Here is a 19,639-nt window from a genome sequence, read left to right as displayed (position 1 = left end):
GAGTGTTTTTTTTTTTCAGAGGAGAGGGGGAGGGGCACCTATTTTATTTTGGGGAAGGTACCCCCTTGACATGGTCATTTCTCGCTCTTCATGCCATGTCAAAAAAAAATTTCGGGAGAGGGGGGGGGCGGGGGCAAGAGCCAGGTGGGCCACCCCCTGGCTACGCCCCTGTTTACACGTCATAAAGAGTGTTCCATTGCTGTTCTCCTTTTCCTTCCTTACTTTTAATATTCTTTATTGTGTCATATTTCCCCACGGCTGGTAGTCGCAAACCAGATATTTTCGTGTTTACCTCCGTGCCTTTCACTGAACATATATATATATATATATATATATATATATATATATATATATATATATATATATATATATATATATATATATATATATATATATATAGATGATCAGAGTTTCTTCCGGCTACCGTAAAAAAAGTTATAAACTTCGAGAATAGTGCAGTATAGGAAACAAAACAATAAAATATTTATTTAATCTTAACAGTTTCGGCTGGTGGACCAGCCTTCTTCGGAGGATGTAAGTGGAATGATGGTATATATATATATATATATATATATATATATATATATATATATATATATATATATATATATATATATATATATATATATATATATATATTACTTTCATATGAGTTAGCTTTTTTTTCTTATACGCAATTTAACAAATATTTCTTTTGTTTTTGTTCTAAACGTTTCCGGTCCATTCTCATCATTAACCACTAAGCTCTGTATATACATTAATGTTATAAGTAAGGAAGGAAGTGTAAATTTAAGGGCGCCTTTTTTACAGCGAATGCTGTTGTGAGATCAAAACTTGGTTCACGCGCGGCCGCCAGTGTCAGTAACCACTATCGCGAAATGAGAAAAAAAGACAGCACCAAAGACCCAGCGGGGCTCAAACCCAGATCCACTGCGTGCCAACCCAGTATAGAGTACATCGATGCGCGTGCCCCCGCTCATGGTGCTCCCACCTTTTGTACTGCTTCCTCCGCCATTGTAGTACCTGCAGTGTCTTCGCCAAGCTGTAGAGCTCACGTGTCGGCTTTGTTCGGCAGGTTATGCCTGCACGTTCAGCTACTCAGGGCTACAACCATTCGCGTTATGCTAGTGGGCCACTACGCACCAGAACGACACCGGTATGCAACGGGAGTGGTAATGGCGACCGCAGCAGATGTCTTCACTCTAAGCGGGGGAGCGGGCATCGAGGCACTCTAAACCACTATTCTACAACTCAGTCACGCCGGTGCATGGGACTTGTTCGCAAACTTGCCTTAGGTAGGCTTGATATCAGAAAATGAATCGCGTTAATATGGGTAATGAAGTGTTTTAGAACAGCAACAAAACAACGGCGTCAAGCAATGCGAGTAGCGTAACCAGTGGTTCGTCCAATGCTCCAATTCATTACAAAGGCTTGCTCTTGATCACCTATTAACTGTGACGCATATTTACTACAGGCGTAATTTCTCATCATCGTGAGCCACTGCATGAACGATTGGCACAAAATTTCTTGCAAGTGTTCTCAGAACGCTTCTCAGAAGAATGACGAGAAGTAATGTAGCATATGCTGGTCTACTACCCAGAAATTATTATAAGGCCATAAGGGGTACCCAACAAGTGTGCTTGCAGCCGTTATCCAATGAGTGTTTAGAAAAGGCTCTGAAAGGCCGATCTTCTGGCTTTCACTGTGACTGTGATGCGCCTTCCGCGCAGGCCTGGTGTTTTTTAATAAAAAATAACAGCACTGACGCCAAGGGAAAAACAGGAGTTGTTATTAGAACTAATAATAACGTAAATATAAAAATAATGCACGAAAAGCTGAATCAATAATGTTACAATAAGTTTACCAAGTGAACATAATTGTGAACATAGCTAGTGAACATAATTATTTCTACACTTCTTTTTGATTTATAAGCTATACGTCTTTTTTTATGATTACTTTTCAGTGAATGTCAACTAGGCTCAGGCTATAGGAATTCAGATGCTTTTCTCACAATACTCTATTTTGTAAGTTGTTCCAATTCAATTCAACGGGGTGCAGGTGCGGGCTTTCCTGCTGTCGGGTGGCTTCTCCTTGGCGTTCGGGGCGATCTTCATAAAGACGTACCGGGTGCATCATCTGTTCGTGCGCGCCTCCAGCGGCGTCATCAAGAACAAGGTGAGTGTGCATATCATGCAGATCTCGATGGTCAGCTCCGGAGTGGCAGTCATCCATTAACGAGGAAGAAACTTGACTTCCAAACGTGACTTTCGCCTTGACGTATCGAGAGAAGCAACGACAAAAAAAAATTCACGAGTAATTACACTCAGTGGTGTTGGATGAGAAGTGGAGTGGTGTGGCACACAAATTCATTTATTTGCTTGTTATTTGTTCTTCATTCATTTTCTTTATGTATATTCACATAGATATAAATTTATTCATGTATTTATATATTTACATGTGTATGTTAACCTTAGTGAACTAATGCGGCTTTGTTGTAGTGGCCCTCCATGGTGCTCAAGGTGCTCGACTATTCACCCGCAGGTCGTGGGATCAAATCCCGGCCACCGCAGCCGCATTTTCGATAGAGCCGAAAATGTTTTAGGCACACGTATATTTAGTCTTGTTATGGGTTAAATAACTCAAGGAGGTCGACATTTCCAAAGCTTTTTCGATGGTGTCTCTGGTAATCATCTTTTTTGTGTGTGGGGGCGGGAGGGGGGGCGTAAGTTTTGAATTATAATTATTATTATTATCAGTGTCACAGACTTGCTATGGGTTCTCTGTTGAGTATGTTACTGAACAGTTTTCATTATGAGCCAGCTAGTCTACAGACAAGTATTTCAAACAAGTAATTCTTAGCTCTTCACGCAGAATATCTATAGTTAAAGGCGCTGTAAAAAATGGTGGAGGTTTTACAGCTGTAAACCACTTGTAACACTTGGTCAAGGATTGTAAACGAGGACTTGCACTGAAGCGTACGCGCGAACAGCCCTAATGCGCGATTGAGCATTGGCGTCGCATCCAGACCATTGAGATGTTTGCGCTTGCACTAGACAGGTGCCGCTGGCACGGGTCCGCGCATGCTAGCGTTACTATCGTGCCCTACCATGCTAATTTCGGTTTATACCAAGTTAAGAGGGTGATCGCGAGAGCACTCAGGCGTGAGCGGGTGGACGGACGGATAGACTGATGGACGGACGGACGGATGGACGGACAGATGGACGGATGGACGGACAGATGGACGGACGGATGGACGGACGGATGGACGGATGGATGGATGGATGGATGGATGGATGGACGGATGGATGGACGGATGGATGGACGGATGGATGGACGGATGGATGGACGGATGGACGGATGGATGGACGGATGGATGGACGGATGGATGGACGGATGGATGGACGGATGGATGGACGGATGGATGGACGGATGGATGGGCGGATGGATGGACGGATGGATGGACGGATGGATGGATGGACGAATGGATGGATGGACGAATGGATGGATGGACGAATGGATGGATGGACGAATGGATGGATGGACGAATGGATGGATGGACGAATGGATGGATGGACGAGTGGATGGATGGATGAACGGACGGATGGACGTACGGATGAACGGACGGACGGACGGACGGACGGATGGATGGATGGATAAATGGATGGATGGATGGATGCTAAACGTGCTTACAGTACGCAAAGAAACGCTTCACATTTAATATACACGTACCTTAATGAAACGTGATGTTGGGCTGGTAGATTTATAGTTTGTGAAAGATAATTCAACACAAGGCGGCGCTCCATCCTGTACCTCTTGTTTCTTCACGTTGAGTTGCTTTATAAACTTTCGCGAGATGGACGTACCTGTTGTTTGCGTCTTGAATCGGGAAACATTACTGCGTGTGTACACCTCACTGTTGAAGTGCTTTGCTCATATAAGCAGTTTAAAAAAGAAAAGTAGCTTGAAGAGAAAGGAGCGACCTATAGCAAGCTTTGCAATAGGCACCGCAGGAAACTTTTCCAACATAACCGAAGATAAGCTCGTCGTGCTAACCGTGTTTATGCAAGGGAAAACTTCCTTTAAGACGGTGTTTGCGCAAGTTCGGGTGAAAAGAAAAACACGCACCACATTTCGGATGAAAGGCCAGGCAAAGCTGAACTTCTGTGCCGTCGTTCCTCTTGATATAAGAGAAATGTCGCTCACCGAACTATGGCGCAACATTTTAGCGCGTACGCTTCACGTTATCTTGAAAAAATAATGAATAGATAAAAAAGCTACGTAAAAACGTAGCTGATCTTTCCAAGTGCGGAACACTTTATGAAGCCGGGTTGCTCTATGATGTCGTGAGTGTCACCATCGTATACTGTCGTAGCTTGGCGTAATGCAGCAAAAACCCCCATATAGCAGCGTAGCCACCTGTAGCTCGCTCCAAAAAGCATTCGCTTCTTTTTTGAGCATCTTGATTATTATTATTATTATTATTATTATTATTATTATTATTATTATTATTATTATTATTATTATTATTATTATTATTATTATTATTATTATTATTATTATTATTATTATTATTATTATTATTATTATTATTATTATTATTATAGAAATAAAAAGCAATGATAAACATGCGCACTTCATTCAGTCTTGGTAATGCAAGCTGCCTTAGTTTATTTTTTAACGTGACGTGTGTTAACGAGTCCCCGTAACGGAAAATCTCATGTCAGCGTCAGCGGCGTTGACCATAAGCAAAAAAAAAAATCTTTCTGGATGCAAATAATAAAAACGCATTCCAGCCAGAATCGAACACAGGTACTACGCTTGGAAGTCAAGTATTCTTCCACAAAGGCAGGCCAGTGCATGAGTTTGCCTTAAAGAGACTTCAAACCATCGTAACGTCAGTGCAGGAGTCGCAGGATTATCAATGTGTGACGCGTAGTGGGCACGTTGCCATTTCCTCAGAACGTTATGGGCTCGCAATGTCCACATTGCTCAAAAACGTTGCCAGACTTGGTTCAAGGTGGGTTGGTGGCCGACTGCTTCGAATGAAATTGATTCGCACAATTCGAATCATTCTTCGAACTTTTCGAATATTTGAAGAGTTCTTGCGCAAAGCTTGCCTATTTCTCATTGAAAATAGTGATACGTGCCTATGAATGCAATTCAGTTTTGCGGGAACACCGCTTATGCATTAATACCGACATATCATCGAGCGTAGAGACTCTCCAGACAGCATCTAACCGAACACCGTTGCCTGAAGTGAAGATGCTCGCAAACCTCCACGTAGGAACCTGCAGGCCCACCTACCCGATATGATAGAGTAGCGTACAAGACACTGCACAGCTGTAGCTCAAGGACAGTCTACTATTTATTATTATTATTATTATTATTATTATTATTATTATTATTATTATTATTATTATTATTATTATTATTATTATTATTATTATTATTATTATTATTATTATTATTATTATTATTATTATTATTATTATTATTATTATTATTATTATTCAAAACTGGGCTCCACTTTTCGGCCCCCGCCACAGAGTGCATATGTAAAAAATAAGACCTGCCTTGCGTGAACTTAGCCGACGCAGCTCCTTCGACACCTGCCATGTCAGCAGCAGCGCCGAAACACGGCCGCGGCTCCCGTACAGGGAACGAGACGAGGAACCAGCCGAGGGAGTCGCTATCGGCAAACGAGGCGGGACCTTGGCGGTTACTTTCGCGCACCACTTCCCCGGTCGCCGCTTCCCGTGGGACGCAACAAATAGGCGAAACCGCGGAAGTAGCTCCGACGGGAGAATTCGCGCGTCGCTGCTCGCCGAGCGAAACCGCAGAGCTGACGTCGTGGTTTCACTCCCCCAGTCATCGTTCGCTTCATTCCTGCTTCTTCTTCGGGGTCGTCACACTTTGTCTCACGATAAAATTACAAGCTTCATCGCGCGTCCTCGGAAGTGATCTTCGTAGTGCACTTGATACGCTCGCCCGCGACAAACTGATCTATGTGTGCGACAAGGAAGAAACACCAACGTGCTTATTCGCGTCGTTTAGGTCTCCAACAGTTACTCCTGATATTATTGAGAGTAACAAAGTACCCTGCGTCTTTGCATGAGTCTATTAAAAAGTATTTTTTTGCCGTGTCAGAGTTGTCAGATGTTTGTCAGAGTTGCAATGTTGCAACAAATGTGTGGGGTGATGTATGTTTCTCGTGCGGCAAGTGAAGGCGCAATGTTGGTGAAACGTCAATTGTGGTTGCAGTGCTGCTCATCTAAGCTTACAGACATCACATATGATTTCCAATGACACTGGCGTCCCATCGGGTCAACGTCATTTGTAGTTAAGCGTTATCCACTGACGTTGGTCTGCGTAGCACTACCCAGGGCTACCATCCTCGCAAGTGCGACGTTTCAGCTTATACGGCTTCTGGTGTCGGTAATGTTGCTCTTAATTGGCATCGTTAGGTGACGGTAAATGACTGGTTATATAGAACATGTGCGGCTGTTCAACATATGTGTCTCTGCGTATAATACTTGTACATACGCTTGTGCATGCTATGTACCTTTGTTTATATTTTCTCAGAGTCCCAGCAGGAATCTAACCCCAGCATTCTGCGTGGCATTCGAGTATTCTATTACAGATCCATGTGTCTCGGAACTACTTTTAAAATCGACTTTAATGTTTGTAAAACGTCTATCTAATTTTATAAACACTAGATAAGTACAGTCGCGCGTGATATGAAAGTTATCGAGCTCCCTGGCGTCCCAGCGACCTAGCAGCACGTATTTGAACAATGAAAATAACGATTTCGCCTTCTTCTCTCCGTCGTTGGCTGTTCCATGCTGCAACAATCACCCCTAAAACGAACTCTATACCCGTTCTCTCGACTTCGAGCCCCTCATTCGTCACGATGAAGTGTATTCTTCGTCAGCTGTTATCTCCACAGCCGATTATAAAAATGCTTGGGAAAATGTGTTACAGCTACAGTGCTAGCTAGGCACTGCTTCGTTAAACCATCTCTCTCAGACTGTAGTGATCGCGACTCAAGGAACAGCAAAAAGAGTGAGTGAAGCTTGCGTGATACCACCCTCTTCTCGAAAGTGTATTCTGGGACTTGGCACTGTTGCAGTTCTTGATTGATGCTTGCGCGATAACCTTCAAATCATACTCGGATGTACTCATTTGAAACAGCTGTCACGTCTGCTTAATGTCCGTTCTAGTTAAGCGCTATTCGCTGAAGTTTCTTTATGCAGTAGAGTCCTGCAGGGCTACAACCCGCGCGAGCACCGTGGCTTCAAATCAGCTTACCCCTTCTGGATTTGCTAATATACATGTTGCTGTTGGCAGCGTTACGCAACTTTGAACAACTAGTTATATAAAATATATGCGGCTGTTTAACGTGCGTGTGTGTGCATGCATTTGTCAATATATCTAGTGCCACTTTGTAACATATTGCTCAACAAAAAAAATTGCAATCCTGTCATCTTCCATCCGCATACTCCGCATGAGTTTGATTTTCAAGATATACGTGGGATTTGACATTTTTTATGCGGTATAGACCTCAATAGTCTCTCTCGTTAACTAAGAGAGAGACCATTTTATAGAAAGGTTGTATTTAGCGGGCTTGTACAAGTCACTGACTTGCTACTACTCAGCGATGAGAATTGAAATGTGGTATATGGAAAACAAAAATGGAGGCGCACACAAAAAAGTAGTAAGTAAAACATGTAAAAACAGGGGGAATATTAGGATCACATTGAATCGCACCTGACCTCATTGTCACGCACGAGCTGATAGCGCTGTCATATCAAGATGTTCGTCACCTAAATGTCTAGGGTATTTTTGTCCAAGTATACCGTATAATGCTCGAATAGTTATTTTCAATGTGTTCTCTTGTCGCCATTGCATAAATCTTTTGTAAATATGAACAGACCACGTGCCACATTGCTTGTGTGTTCCGTACGTCATTGAACTTGGTCTTTGATGCCGCATGTGACACGACGTACAAAAGAAAAAACAAGCAAGAGACTAACGCCTCCTTTCTGTTCGACGCAGCTCCTTCAGGATCAGCAGCTGATCGCGCTTGTCTGCGTCCTGGTCCTCATCGACTGTGCAATCGTCACTCTATGGGTCACCTTCGACCCCATGGAAAGGATCATGCGAAACCTGACCATGCAGGTTAGTTTGAATTGAAATCGCAAGCTTCATGCAGTAATTCCGCAGCTCACCAATCTGCAAACGTTGGCTACCGTGCGTATTGTATATTGTATGTGCACGCTGCAACATTCTGGGTGGAGATGTTCAAGGGTCGGTCTGTCGTTTGCTGTCATCGTCACTTGGCGTAACGAAAGCTAAACCAAATATAGCTTATATCCGGCTGTAGCATGTTGAGCGCACGCTCATGGCAAAAAAGAAGTCTTTTTCCTCTGATTCTTCGAGCACCTTGATGATAATATTAAGGGCGGGCATTACGACAACGCGAACACAACACAAACCACGTCTGAATATTGAATGAGGAAACCAGCAAGTAATAGAGAGAGACATGGAAGGGACGAAAAATAAGAATAAAAAGAGATAAAGACAAAAAACTGGGAAAGATCAAGAAAGAGAGAGAAAAGTGAACTACGAAATCTTGGCCAATCACACATAGTTATTCTGTAAGGGCCGGTTTACGCAAGCGGCATGCATGCCTCGCCGTTTGACTTTCTCAGGCAGTCGTGCGTGGCTATTTCCGTTGCGCACGTCTGCCGTCGTTTGCTGTTAGAAGAATGGGTTTGAGACCCAGTTTTGCACCGTTTGCTGTTTGCCGGAGAGTGACGTAGCCAATCAGCGACGAAGGAGTGACATGGGTGAGCCGCGTCGTTTGTGTCTGCCGCGGGTCACTCCGATTTGATTGATTGATATTGAAACGAAGATGCGCGAGCCTACGGGGCGCGGAAGAAGAAGAAGGGTAGTGGAGCGGCACCTGGACTGTGTGGTTGGGTGAAACGTCCCCAAACCCCCATATGATTATGAGAGACGCCGTAGTGGAGGGCTCCGGAAATTTTGACCACCTGCGGTTCTTTAACGTGCACCCAAGTCTGAGCACATGGGCCTACAGCACTTCCGCCTCCATCGAAATTGCAGCCGCCGCAGCCGGGATTTGATTCCGCGACCTGCATGTCAACAGCTGAGAACCTTAGCCGCTAGACCACCGCGGCGGAGCGCAGGTAAGTCCGAGCTCTGCGGTTAAGTGACTTTTGAAAGGGGAAAAGGAAGAATAAGCGCAGTTCCGTTACTGCCTCTCTCAATGGAGGGCACCTCCACAGTTCTGTGCACGGGATGGGGGTAAGGGGGGATTAAAAAGGATAGGGAGGCATCAAAGGCATAGAGGTAGAGAGAGGGACAGGGGCAGCCCCATACGGAAGTGAGGAGAATATAGGAAAGATGGACACGGTCGCAGGAGTCTGAGGACGGGGCACCACTCGGCGAAAGCTCTTGTCGGCGTCAGGAGATGGCGTAGGGGGAGCCCAGTCGGCCAGAGCTGCGCTGACGTTGGAGATCGCGGGGGCATAACTGGTCTGAACGAAATTTACGCTGTAATGAATTAATGCATGGTTTTTTCAGAAGGTGAAAGGGCACCTGATTTCTGTCTGTCTATAGGCGACAGGGCGCAGTGCATTGTAGGGGATGGAAGAAGGGGGATAAGATAAAGAAGACAGAGTACTCGCCGCACAGGAGCGACAGAAATAGAAAGCAGAAGGGAAAGATGGTGGGCACAGCTAGCCAACACTGTTGAAGGAGTACAAGGACGTGGTACCACTCGGAGATAGCTATACCGCGTTAGGAGCTATACCGCGTTAGGAGCTATACCGCGTTAGTACGGTGGGCCGATCGGCGAGAGGCACTCTGGCGTCGGAGATTAAGGGTGACACAACCGTTCAGCTCGGAATCCAGCTGGTGAGTCCCCTTCAAGCTATAAATGTGGATGTCATACGTGTTGTTCCAGCACTTAATAGAGCGCGTTAGCATCTCCGGTATTCACATAAGGTGCAGCGTAAACAAAGCGTGTTCCAAAACTGGTGTCTGGACAAGTGGCGCCAGCAGTCAGGGGTTATAAACAACTAACGAACGTGTAATATATGTCCTCCGAGATTAGAGAGGTTCGTAAGCCTACATCATCAATTGTTTGAGTGCGGCTCTCAAAAACTGTGCCAAATAGATTCGAGTACTGCGTTGTCGAAGCTTAAGGACATGAGTGCAAAACGAGTAAAAGCATACGTTCGGAGCATACACGCTACAAAGCGCGCGGCAGCCGCTTGATAGTTTCGAGCTGCTCGGCAACTGCATGGATTCGGAAGAGGGGCCATGTTTGTCGGAGGCAAGAATGTTTCAACGGCGAAGCTTGCCGTGCACTTCGAACAGCTCTCCTGCGGATGGCGCCGGCTGCCGGTCTACGGCCCCACGCCGTCAGGGCAGGCTTGCCGCTAGTGTAGATGATTACTTGCACCCTAATCTTCGTCGGCTGACACTAATCGGAAAGCGAATTCTTGCCCTGCCTAAATACATTGAGAAGTGATTCTACTATGCCCGAGAGAAGGTGATAAGGAAAGCCTGCTTTCCTAAGTCTGTTAACTTGGTTGCCAAAACTGCTCTGAACCTGGTGACGGCAAGACCTTGACAATGATGCCATCATACATGCTTTGGCAATTCCTCGCTTAACAAGCTTGGAGTGTGCTGAACTAAAAAGTAACAGGGCCTTCTTGTGACTGCCTGTGTGTGGCTGTGTGTGCAGTAAGCGCGTATATGCACGTGCAGGTATGGTTTATTCTTTCTTTCTTTTTTTTTTCTTCTTTTTCTCTTCTGCCACCTACTTCACATAAGTTAGCAAATCGAGTACAACCTGGTTAACCTCCCTGCCTTTACTTTGCTTTTCTCTCTGTGAAACTGTCGTTTGCTTCCCTACCTTGCTAACTGCAAATCAGTACTGCTCCGGAATGCACCTCTAGAGTTTCTATACCTTTAAATCGCTTAATCACGCATGTTTTTAAATAACCTTCCTTTATTCCAGTCTACAGCATACATCTAAACGTATACCACACTTAGCAATGCCGTATTTTTTAAAAGGTTGCCATTCAGTAAAAATTGTCGGGGTTTAACGTCTCAAAAACCAAGATATGATTATGAGATTCACCGCTGTGGAGGGCTCCAGAATTGTCGACCACATGGGGTTCTTTAACCTGCATCGAAAACAAAGTACAAGGCGGGTGCGTACAACTACCACACTTACTGCTTTCTGTCTCAGCAGCGCGCTTCGTTCGCAAACGCGGCTGCTGCAGCAAGCGAGGTGACCTCCATGCTATATGGAACTGAAACGGCCGCCCGAGACGCGCGAACAGCCCCGATCACAGGATAAGCGCGCGTGCATCGCAACCCGCCGAGCTACGACTTTCAAAGCGCACCCTCGCGCCCGCTGCGGCATCTCTCTTGTCATAACGAAAACACGCTCAATTCGCCCATCTCCGAGTACCGCCGACAGTGAATGGTGTACATATATAAATAGCTCACCGTTAGTTATCAAAACCTTCAGCTCGTGGCTCAGTCGTTTCACGCCGCGTGCTGCTGAGCGAGAAGTCATAGGTTCGACTGCCAGTTGGCGGAGTTTTCCCTTGTTTTTTTTTTTCTCATCTTTTCCGTGTGTTAGTGTATATCTTACAACGTCATATCCGTGAAGGAGATGCGTACCGTGGTATAGCTCGGCATAAAACATTCATGTTAAGATTACTGAACGCTGGGCGACTTGGTAATTCTTAACTACAAAACTGCGCAAAAAAACAAGAAACAGAAAAGGCGCACGCACTAGCGCAGACTAGCAACTGAAAGTTTTTTTCTAGTTCTATATCTGTATCCTTCAATAAATTTTCAGTTGCTAGTGTGCGCTTGTGTGTGCCTTATCTGTTTCTTGTCGCTTTTTCGTACAGATTTGTAGCTACTCGTATTAAAGGGGCCTTTCTGTGAAGCGGACGTCGATATGAAAGCGCAAACATTTATGGAATATTATTGTTGTTTTTAATGTCGTCGTCCTCTGCCATTCCAAGCGCAACATTGTCCAAAATGGAGAGCGGTGGCTCGCAGTGCTGCCGCGCAAGGAACTAAATAATTATGTAAATGCAGACATGTGTTAAGCACGGGTATCTGTTCCACTTGAGCAACGTTTGCCGTGATGGCTAAAGAAGTATAGAAGCAAAGATAGAGGAGCACAAAGTAAGAGAAATGGAAGGGGGGGGGGGGGGGGGGTATGGGTATTCATGCACACATAGTGTTCGGCTTGAGTGACAGTAACCTCTCTCCTAAAGTCTATCATGGCACAGCTTGCACTAAGGCGCGCAATGCTTGAAACATCGAAATTGTACGATGCTGAAGATCGATCTAGTTACTTCTTGGTTGTTTCGGCAGTAGGCTGTTTCTACGTTGATTTTCAGCGCAGAGAGGTTCGACTTCAACCGCAAAGACGGATGTAGAAACTCCAGAGACCAAAACTCGTGCTGAAGCGTTCGTATTGGATCGCCGGGCATGTCATCGTGGGCCTTCCAACCCTTTGGCTTCTTTTCGCAGCCGCCGTTGCTTTTCTCATTCTATGGTATTTGATTGTATTACTTAATGGGTGTTGCCCCGCCGCGGTGGTCTAGTGGCTAAGGTACTCGGCTGCTGACCCGCAGGGCGCGGGTTCGAATCCCGGCTGCGGCGGCTGCATTTCCGATGGAGGCGGAAACGTTGTAGGCCCGTGTGCTCAGATTTGGGTGCACGTTAAAGAAACCCAGGTGGTCTAAATTTCCGGAGCCTTCCACTACGGCGTCTCTCATAATCATATAGTGGTTTTGGGACGTTAAACCCCACATATCAATTACTTAATGGGTGTTTTCGGCTCACTGCAGTCGCTTTGCAGCTATTTGTTGGACTAACTGTTGCATCCTTCATTTTTAGTGCACCAGTGGTCAGTAGTGGGACTTACCTAATTTTTGTGGCATATTTATGCATACATATACAGGCGAGATTCGTAAGAAAGTTCAGTAAGGTAGAAGAAAATGAATATATTTGTTACATGTTACAGGAATAGCACACTAGCGCCATGATAAATCGATTTATTGTTAAGTGTAATAACAAAAGAATATACCCTCGAAGCATAACGTGCTGTAAATAGACGAAAAGTGCAACGTTCTTTTTCTCTCATCGTTGTGAAATGTGTATTATACCTCTGCTATCTGTTTGCAATGTGTCATATCCTACCAAAATATTGTTTGCATACTGTGATTGTTACATGTTAGAATTATATTTTCTATCATGTTTTTCTTTGCTATCGAAGAAATGTCATTAGCTATACGGACTTTGTATATACACCCCCATGCAGTATTGCCACTGCGGCGTTACAGGAACTATGTAAATTAAATAAACAAAGATACGAATACGCAGAACAAACCATTTTGACGTTAATATGTGTGGTTGGTTTGGTATCATTAATGAGGTCTCTACATGTGTTGAAGTTAGTTAGTTAGTTAGTTAGTTAGTTAGTTAGTTAGTTAGTTAGTTAGTTAGTTAGTTAGTTAGTTAGTTAGTTAGTTAGTTAGTTAGTTAGTTAGTTAGTTAGTTAGTTAGTTAGTTAGTTAGTTAGTTAGTTAGTTAGTTAGTTAGTTAGTTAGTTAGTTTTTATGTCGCAACAGCAGCAATGTCTATGATGCGCCAGACACTAGGTGATCTTTAATGAGGAAGTAAAATGAAGAGTGTAAAAACAAACTTCTCTTTACAGTTTGTTTGATGTATTGATGTTGGTTAATGTAGATATGAGTGGTCCCAATTGGTTCCATCCCTTTGATGCTATACAAGACGCGATTACCCGCTGCCGAAACATCTGTTGAGGCATGACCCAGTCGAAGTGCTGAGTGGAACTGCTGCAAAGACAAGTGCCAAGTGCATACGCGTGCTCCGCGTACGTGGCGACACAGGTGCATTTGTACGGCGATACGATTCCGAGAAGAAGGCCGAGAGAACGAACGAATCAAAAGAGCCCACCACTTTGGCACAAGAACGGAGGTGGCTCCTGAAAAGGTGTCACCTCACCGCACGCCACTTTGCACCTTTATCCCTTTTGTGCAGTCGCGCGATCGACCAGTCGCCGCATTTCCTTTGGCTCACTGTCGCGTTAAGATCGAAGAGCGCGCGGTAAAAGCCTCGTCAAGTGCTCTGCGCTCGCCAGCCGCGTTCGCCGGTGCGACCGGCGCTGAACGGATCTACGCCGCAGCAGATGTCTCACGCACTGTCTGCGCTGGCGTTGGCGCCGGTAAGTGACGCTAACTGCGCTCTCAGCAGACCTTCTTTACCGACGCGCCCGACGAACTTCTTGGCGACAGTCTCACTGCGTTTGGTGCGAAGACATGAAGGCGTAAGGTGTTTCACGAAGCGAGACTCGCGGCTCGAAGTTGAGCTAACTGGCGCAGGCGTGGAAGCAAACTGTAAAAGAAAAATGGTTGCGCTCCATGGTTACATTACTAAAAGAATGAAAACCTTATTTCATGGGAGATTTCGGAGCTTATTGAATGAGACTCCAGGGACCCAGTGCCTTCCACCTAACATAACTCAGAAGTGCAATCACAGGCGCGCACAAAGTTTTCTAAGGGTCCGCCCATACTTTTACTCATTAGGACCTCCCGCCAGTGTGTAACAGCAGCGCTTTGACAACGCAAGGTCTTTCTTTTTTTCTCTCTCTTTTTTGTCAACGTTGGCTGAAGGGCCCCGATGCTGCATTCCTAGAATTGTTCACTCGTCCGTTTAGCTGCTCAGAAGCCCCGGACCAAAGGCGGGCCATTGTGGTAAACACGTCATCGCTTAAGTTTTTTTTTTTTTCATTCAATGTGAAGCCTCTTGTTTTTTGGGCTCAGCCAACGGGAGGTGTGGGGTCCTAATGGTAGCCCCTCCTTACCAATTTTAATAGTAAAATCTGCGCACGTCTACTCATGCTATAGTTGCACATCTGTGTCCGAGCTGATGACTTGTGCCATACACTGCTCCAAATTATTTACGATGTTGTTACTTAGACATGTTTTAGGGACAAAGCTCCGAAGCATCAAGCCTTGTCTTCTGTTGTCGTCACGGAATATAACCACCGCTATAGTCGAAACATACGTAAGACACAAAAACGAGGTTTTACAAGTGACATCAACATTGACGTAGCATAATCATTCAAAAAAGAAGAAAGATTGCTGCTCTCGGCGAAAACAACTTATCCAGAATTGTATTGATGACGTTATCTCTACTAAAATAAAATTAGAGACAGTTTTCTCCAGGAAAGCTATCACACAAAGGCACACGCAGAGCACTATATGTCTAAACAATTTTCACATATTTTGAAATTGTATCTTGCTAACGGTAAGATGGCGGGTTCTTGGACTCACTGTCGAGGCATATCCTCCACTCCAGCAATGTTCTAAATTTTCTTTAATAGCCTAGAACGACTGGACAGCTAAATAAATTTACACTTGTATATATACATTTCATGTCACTCAATTTATATTATACGTGACTAGGCTAACGTACGGTTACTCATCGATACGATACTCAGATCTTCACCCACTCGTCATGATTCACTTTGTGAAGATACGTGGAACTTTTTTATTGCGATAACAATTATATGGACACTATCGGCTGGATTTCGCTGCCGGCGTTGTCATTCACTGTATAGGTATACGTATCTATATATACATAAACGCTAGAAATAAAAAATTCAGAAAAAAAAACACTTCGGCGCGCGGAATCAAACGTGGGACCTCTGCGTCACGAAAGCGAGGTGTTAACCACTGAGCCAACCCGGAGCACATCATTCACCGTTAAAACGGCAAGCTACTTATATCTACCACTTACCACTGCTCACGAGCATCTCGGGGAGAAAGGGGGTTTGTGTTTTCAGCATTAACAGCAAGATGGCGCAATGACCACGCGGCGCCACATCGCGCGGCAGCGCCCGCTCTAATCTCCTACGCGTACTTTGCCCGGCTTAGAGAAGGGGAGCGACGCTCCGTCGCGCACCCTTATCTCGTAGTGGCGCGGAAGTGAAGGTCGTACGCCTTAGCTGGCCTCGGGCTTTACCTGGAACGATTCTGTTGTAGATACCGGGTGCAGAAAGGTCACTGCAATCTTTGCAGTCTCCGTTGGCGAAAAGCGCGCGCTTTTCAGACACAGCAAAGTAACAAATGAGACGCTTATTTGCGTGCATCTGCACCTGTAATTACGTTATGAGCGTCATTTGTGCGTGAGAAACGCGGGGCATGTTTGGATCTGCTTTCCGTTCTGCGCGTGATCTTTCCATTTGTTGCTATCGCGTTCATTGCTTCGCCTTTCCGGCAAAGCTGTGACTTTTTTTAATTCTCCGGCTTCCTGTCACGCCTCCAAGGAGACTGAGCATAAAGCTTGCTAACTTTCACGGCATAACGCTGCGGGATATATTTTGCTTATATAGCCTGAATATATTTTTTGGGGGAGACGTGGGTCTTTTGGGGAGATATGTGTCAACATTTTTGGTTCGAAGCGCATTAGGAGTTAGGCTTGTCGGCGTTTCTTGTCACGGCATGTCGTGTAGCCACAGTGCATCATAAAAGCGGCTATGTGCCACTAAAATTGGGTACATTCCACAACTCGCTAACGGTTCACTAAAAGTGCAGAAGGCGACAGTACAGACAGACAGACAGACAGACAGACAGACAGACAGACAGACAGACAGACAGACAGACAGACAGACAGACAGACAGACAGACAGACAAAGAACTTTATTCAGGTCCTGAGGAACTGCGTTGTAACGGCCCCGTTTAGGGGGAATCCGTAGCAGTCGTGGGCCGCTCCCACGTAGTAAGCTGCAACAAATACCGTCAGTGGAGCAGAGGCATCTTTCTTTAGGAGAACTAAAATCGGGCATGCAGGGAAAAAGGAGAAGATCAAGCAAGTGCTTTAGGATAAGCTACATTCCGAGGCAGTTACGTTAGTGGAACGTAAGCATCCTTCTTTGCATGTCGTAGGAGAACTGAAATCGGGCATGTAGGGAAGAAGAACAAGAAAGGACTTTAGGGTAAGCTTCATTCCGAGGCAGTTACGTTAGTGTAACAGAAGCATCCTTCCTTACATGCCGTAGAAGAACTGAAATTGAGCATGTGGGGAAGAGGGAGAATAACAAACAAACAGTTCAAGATAATCTGTATTTCGAGACAGTCACGGAAGGGCTGCGGAAACACCCTTTCCTACATGCCCTTTTCAGGCTTGGCAACACTATAGTGCCTCATCGAAGAAATCTCGCTCAAAACAAAGCATGATTCGCCCCTGCCAGGTTTTGTTCATGCTTGCGTGGGCTAGTTGGTTTTGGTAGCATGGTAACAAATAAACAGCGCAAAAAGACACGGGCGACACACACACGAGCGCGAACACTCTTCTTATGCCTGGTGGAATTAAGTGGAACGTGATCTTACAAGCCGACAGCTGACCAATAATCCCTCGTATACTACCTGAAGGCATAGTCTGCCAGAACGAGGCCTTCGCTATGAATTAAGGGAATGAGTGTAAACATAAGGGCTCGTTCTCCTGTGTTAGACCCAAGATGAATGGGAACTAACAGACAATGATACCAAGGAAAGTATGGGCGACGTTATTAGTAATAATTGTTGTGTAAATGTAAAAAACGAAATGTGGACGGAAAGATGGCAATGGCAAGGTGCCTCTTCATCCCGTTTTCTTTGATCACATAGTCATTACAATTGCTTGTAATGACATCCTATATACTTTTTTGAAGCATTGTCTGTTGCTTCTCATTGATCTTGTGTCTAAGAAAGAAAAATGAGCCCTAGCCTAGGTTTACACTGCTTTCCTTCGTACAATTTGTCATTGTGGTTTTCTAAGCCAGTTTTGTCGCTGGCTTTGGAAGATCTTGAAAATGATGTTTCATTGTTTTAGTCGGCGTCAAGAGCTTTTAAAGAGTTTTACAGTCATTTTTCATGTGTTCGCGTCATCGTTGATGCTTGGTGCAATAAAAAGATAAATGTAACGAGATAAAACAGAAGTATACACCTTGTGATTACGTAGTTTATATTTGTGGCGTTTACTGCAAATGAAGTGTTTTTCACGGCTCTGTCTGCGGCACCTTCCAGATTTTGTGCACAACGTGATCGTGCAGTGTGACATGCCAAGAAATTTGTTTCGTGAAGCGACAATAAACAGTTGGTAGTCTGTGCTCTTTTCTGTCTCCCTTCCGGTGTTCCTACACCTTACGCAGCAAGTCGAGGTTGCGAGTGTGAACCGACTCTGAAGAAGTATTGGTTCACACTAGTGGGCTGCTTCTTTCGTCCGCAGCTGCCACTACAACTAGAGCTGCCTACAACTACGCATGTAGCCATAGAGGAGGAAGAAACACGCTGGTGCGATGAGACAGCGCTCGTGAAGGTCTCAACGCTGTTCACCAGCGTGGCCGACTTGCTCCGAGCCGTTACGTCAAAGTGACGTAGGTGCAAGTCATAGCCCTAGAAACATGACCAAAATATACTTTGTTTTGTAAATATATTCTATACAGCTGTCAATTTCAGCGCCTGTTCGTCTCTGACGGTAGACACTGCTCTCGTTTTGTGGGCGCAGATCTCCAGGCTGGAGCGAGACGTGGTGTACCTGCCCCAGCGCGAGCAATGCCACTCGGAGCACATGGCCAAGTGGCTGGGTGCGCTATACATCTACAAGGGCCTGCTGCTCGTCGTCGGCTGCTACATGGCCTGGGAGACGCGCAACGTCCAGATACCGGCGCTCAACGACTCGCAGTACATCGGCATGAGCGTCTACAACGCCGTCATCACCTCGGCGCTCGTCGTGGCGCTGGCCAATGTCATCTCGACCGAGCGCTACACGCTCACATACGCGCTCGTCGGCACGGTCATATTCGTCTCCACCACCACCACTCTGTGCCTGCTATTCCTGCCCAAGGCGAGCCCGTTTACTTCACCAGTACTAATAGTCTGTCCGCGCTTCGTTCCGCTTGAAGCCGCGCGCAGTGCCGCTAGTGCTCGCAAACGATCGTTTGGTTTCTCGTATATCATCATCATCATCATCATCATCATCATCATCATCATCATCAGCCTGACTACGTCCACTGCAGGGCAAATGCCTCTCCCATGTTCCGCCAGTCAAGTCGGTCCTGTGCTTGCTGCTGCCAATTTACACCCGCAAACTCCTTAATCTCATCCGCCCACCTAACCTGTCTCCCCCTAACCCGCTTGCCTTCTCTGGGAATTCAGTTAGTTACCCTTAATGACCAGCGATTATCCTGTCTACGTGCTACACGCCCAGCCCATGTCCATTTCCTCTTCTTGATTTCAACTATGATGTCCTTAGCCCCCATTTGTTCCCTAATTAGGGAACAAACGGGGCCTCAGATATATCGCTCTCCCATAAATCAAGGGTGATCAGTGTGGCCATGACCACCTTTCTGTTCAGGCTGGAGGGTACACCCCTTGCAAATGTCACTCCTTGACATTTGGCTTTAGAGCATCATCTTTTTGAATTACATGACAGTTCAGCATAGCGCCTTTAACGTTTTTTAATTAGCTGATCATTTTTCAGTGGGTACTTGTGTTCAATACCTCTG

General features: G+C 45.4%; 1 protein-coding gene across 4 annotated transcripts in view; it reads left to right on the top strand.

Moving 5' to 3' along the window:
• GABA-B-R3 (gamma-aminobutyric acid type B receptor subunit 3) overlaps positions 1–19,639 on the top strand; it is a 207,209-nt gene that overhangs the window by 145,116 nt on the left and 42,454 nt on the right. For all 4 annotated transcript variants that reach the window (XM_075882248.1, XM_037429129.2, XM_075882246.1 and 1 more), the window contains 3 exons: positions 2,059–2,175; positions 8,056–8,178; positions 18,640–18,978. In XM_075882248.1, coding sequence (XP_075738363.1) covers positions 2,059–2,175; positions 8,056–8,178; positions 18,640–18,978 — 579 coding nt within the window. The remainder of the gene's footprint in view (positions 1–2,058; positions 2,176–8,055; positions 8,179–18,639; positions 18,979–19,639) is intronic.

The sequence above is a fragment of the Rhipicephalus microplus genome, chromosome 2 (assembly GCF_043290135.1).
Source record: "Rhipicephalus microplus isolate Deutch F79 chromosome 2, USDA_Rmic, whole genome shotgun sequence".
NCBI classification, from domain to species: Eukaryota; Metazoa; Arthropoda; class Arachnida; order Ixodida; family Ixodidae; genus Rhipicephalus; species Rhipicephalus microplus.
Note: the sequence above shows the minus strand (reverse complement) of the source record. Positions and strands in the feature narration are given on the sequence as shown.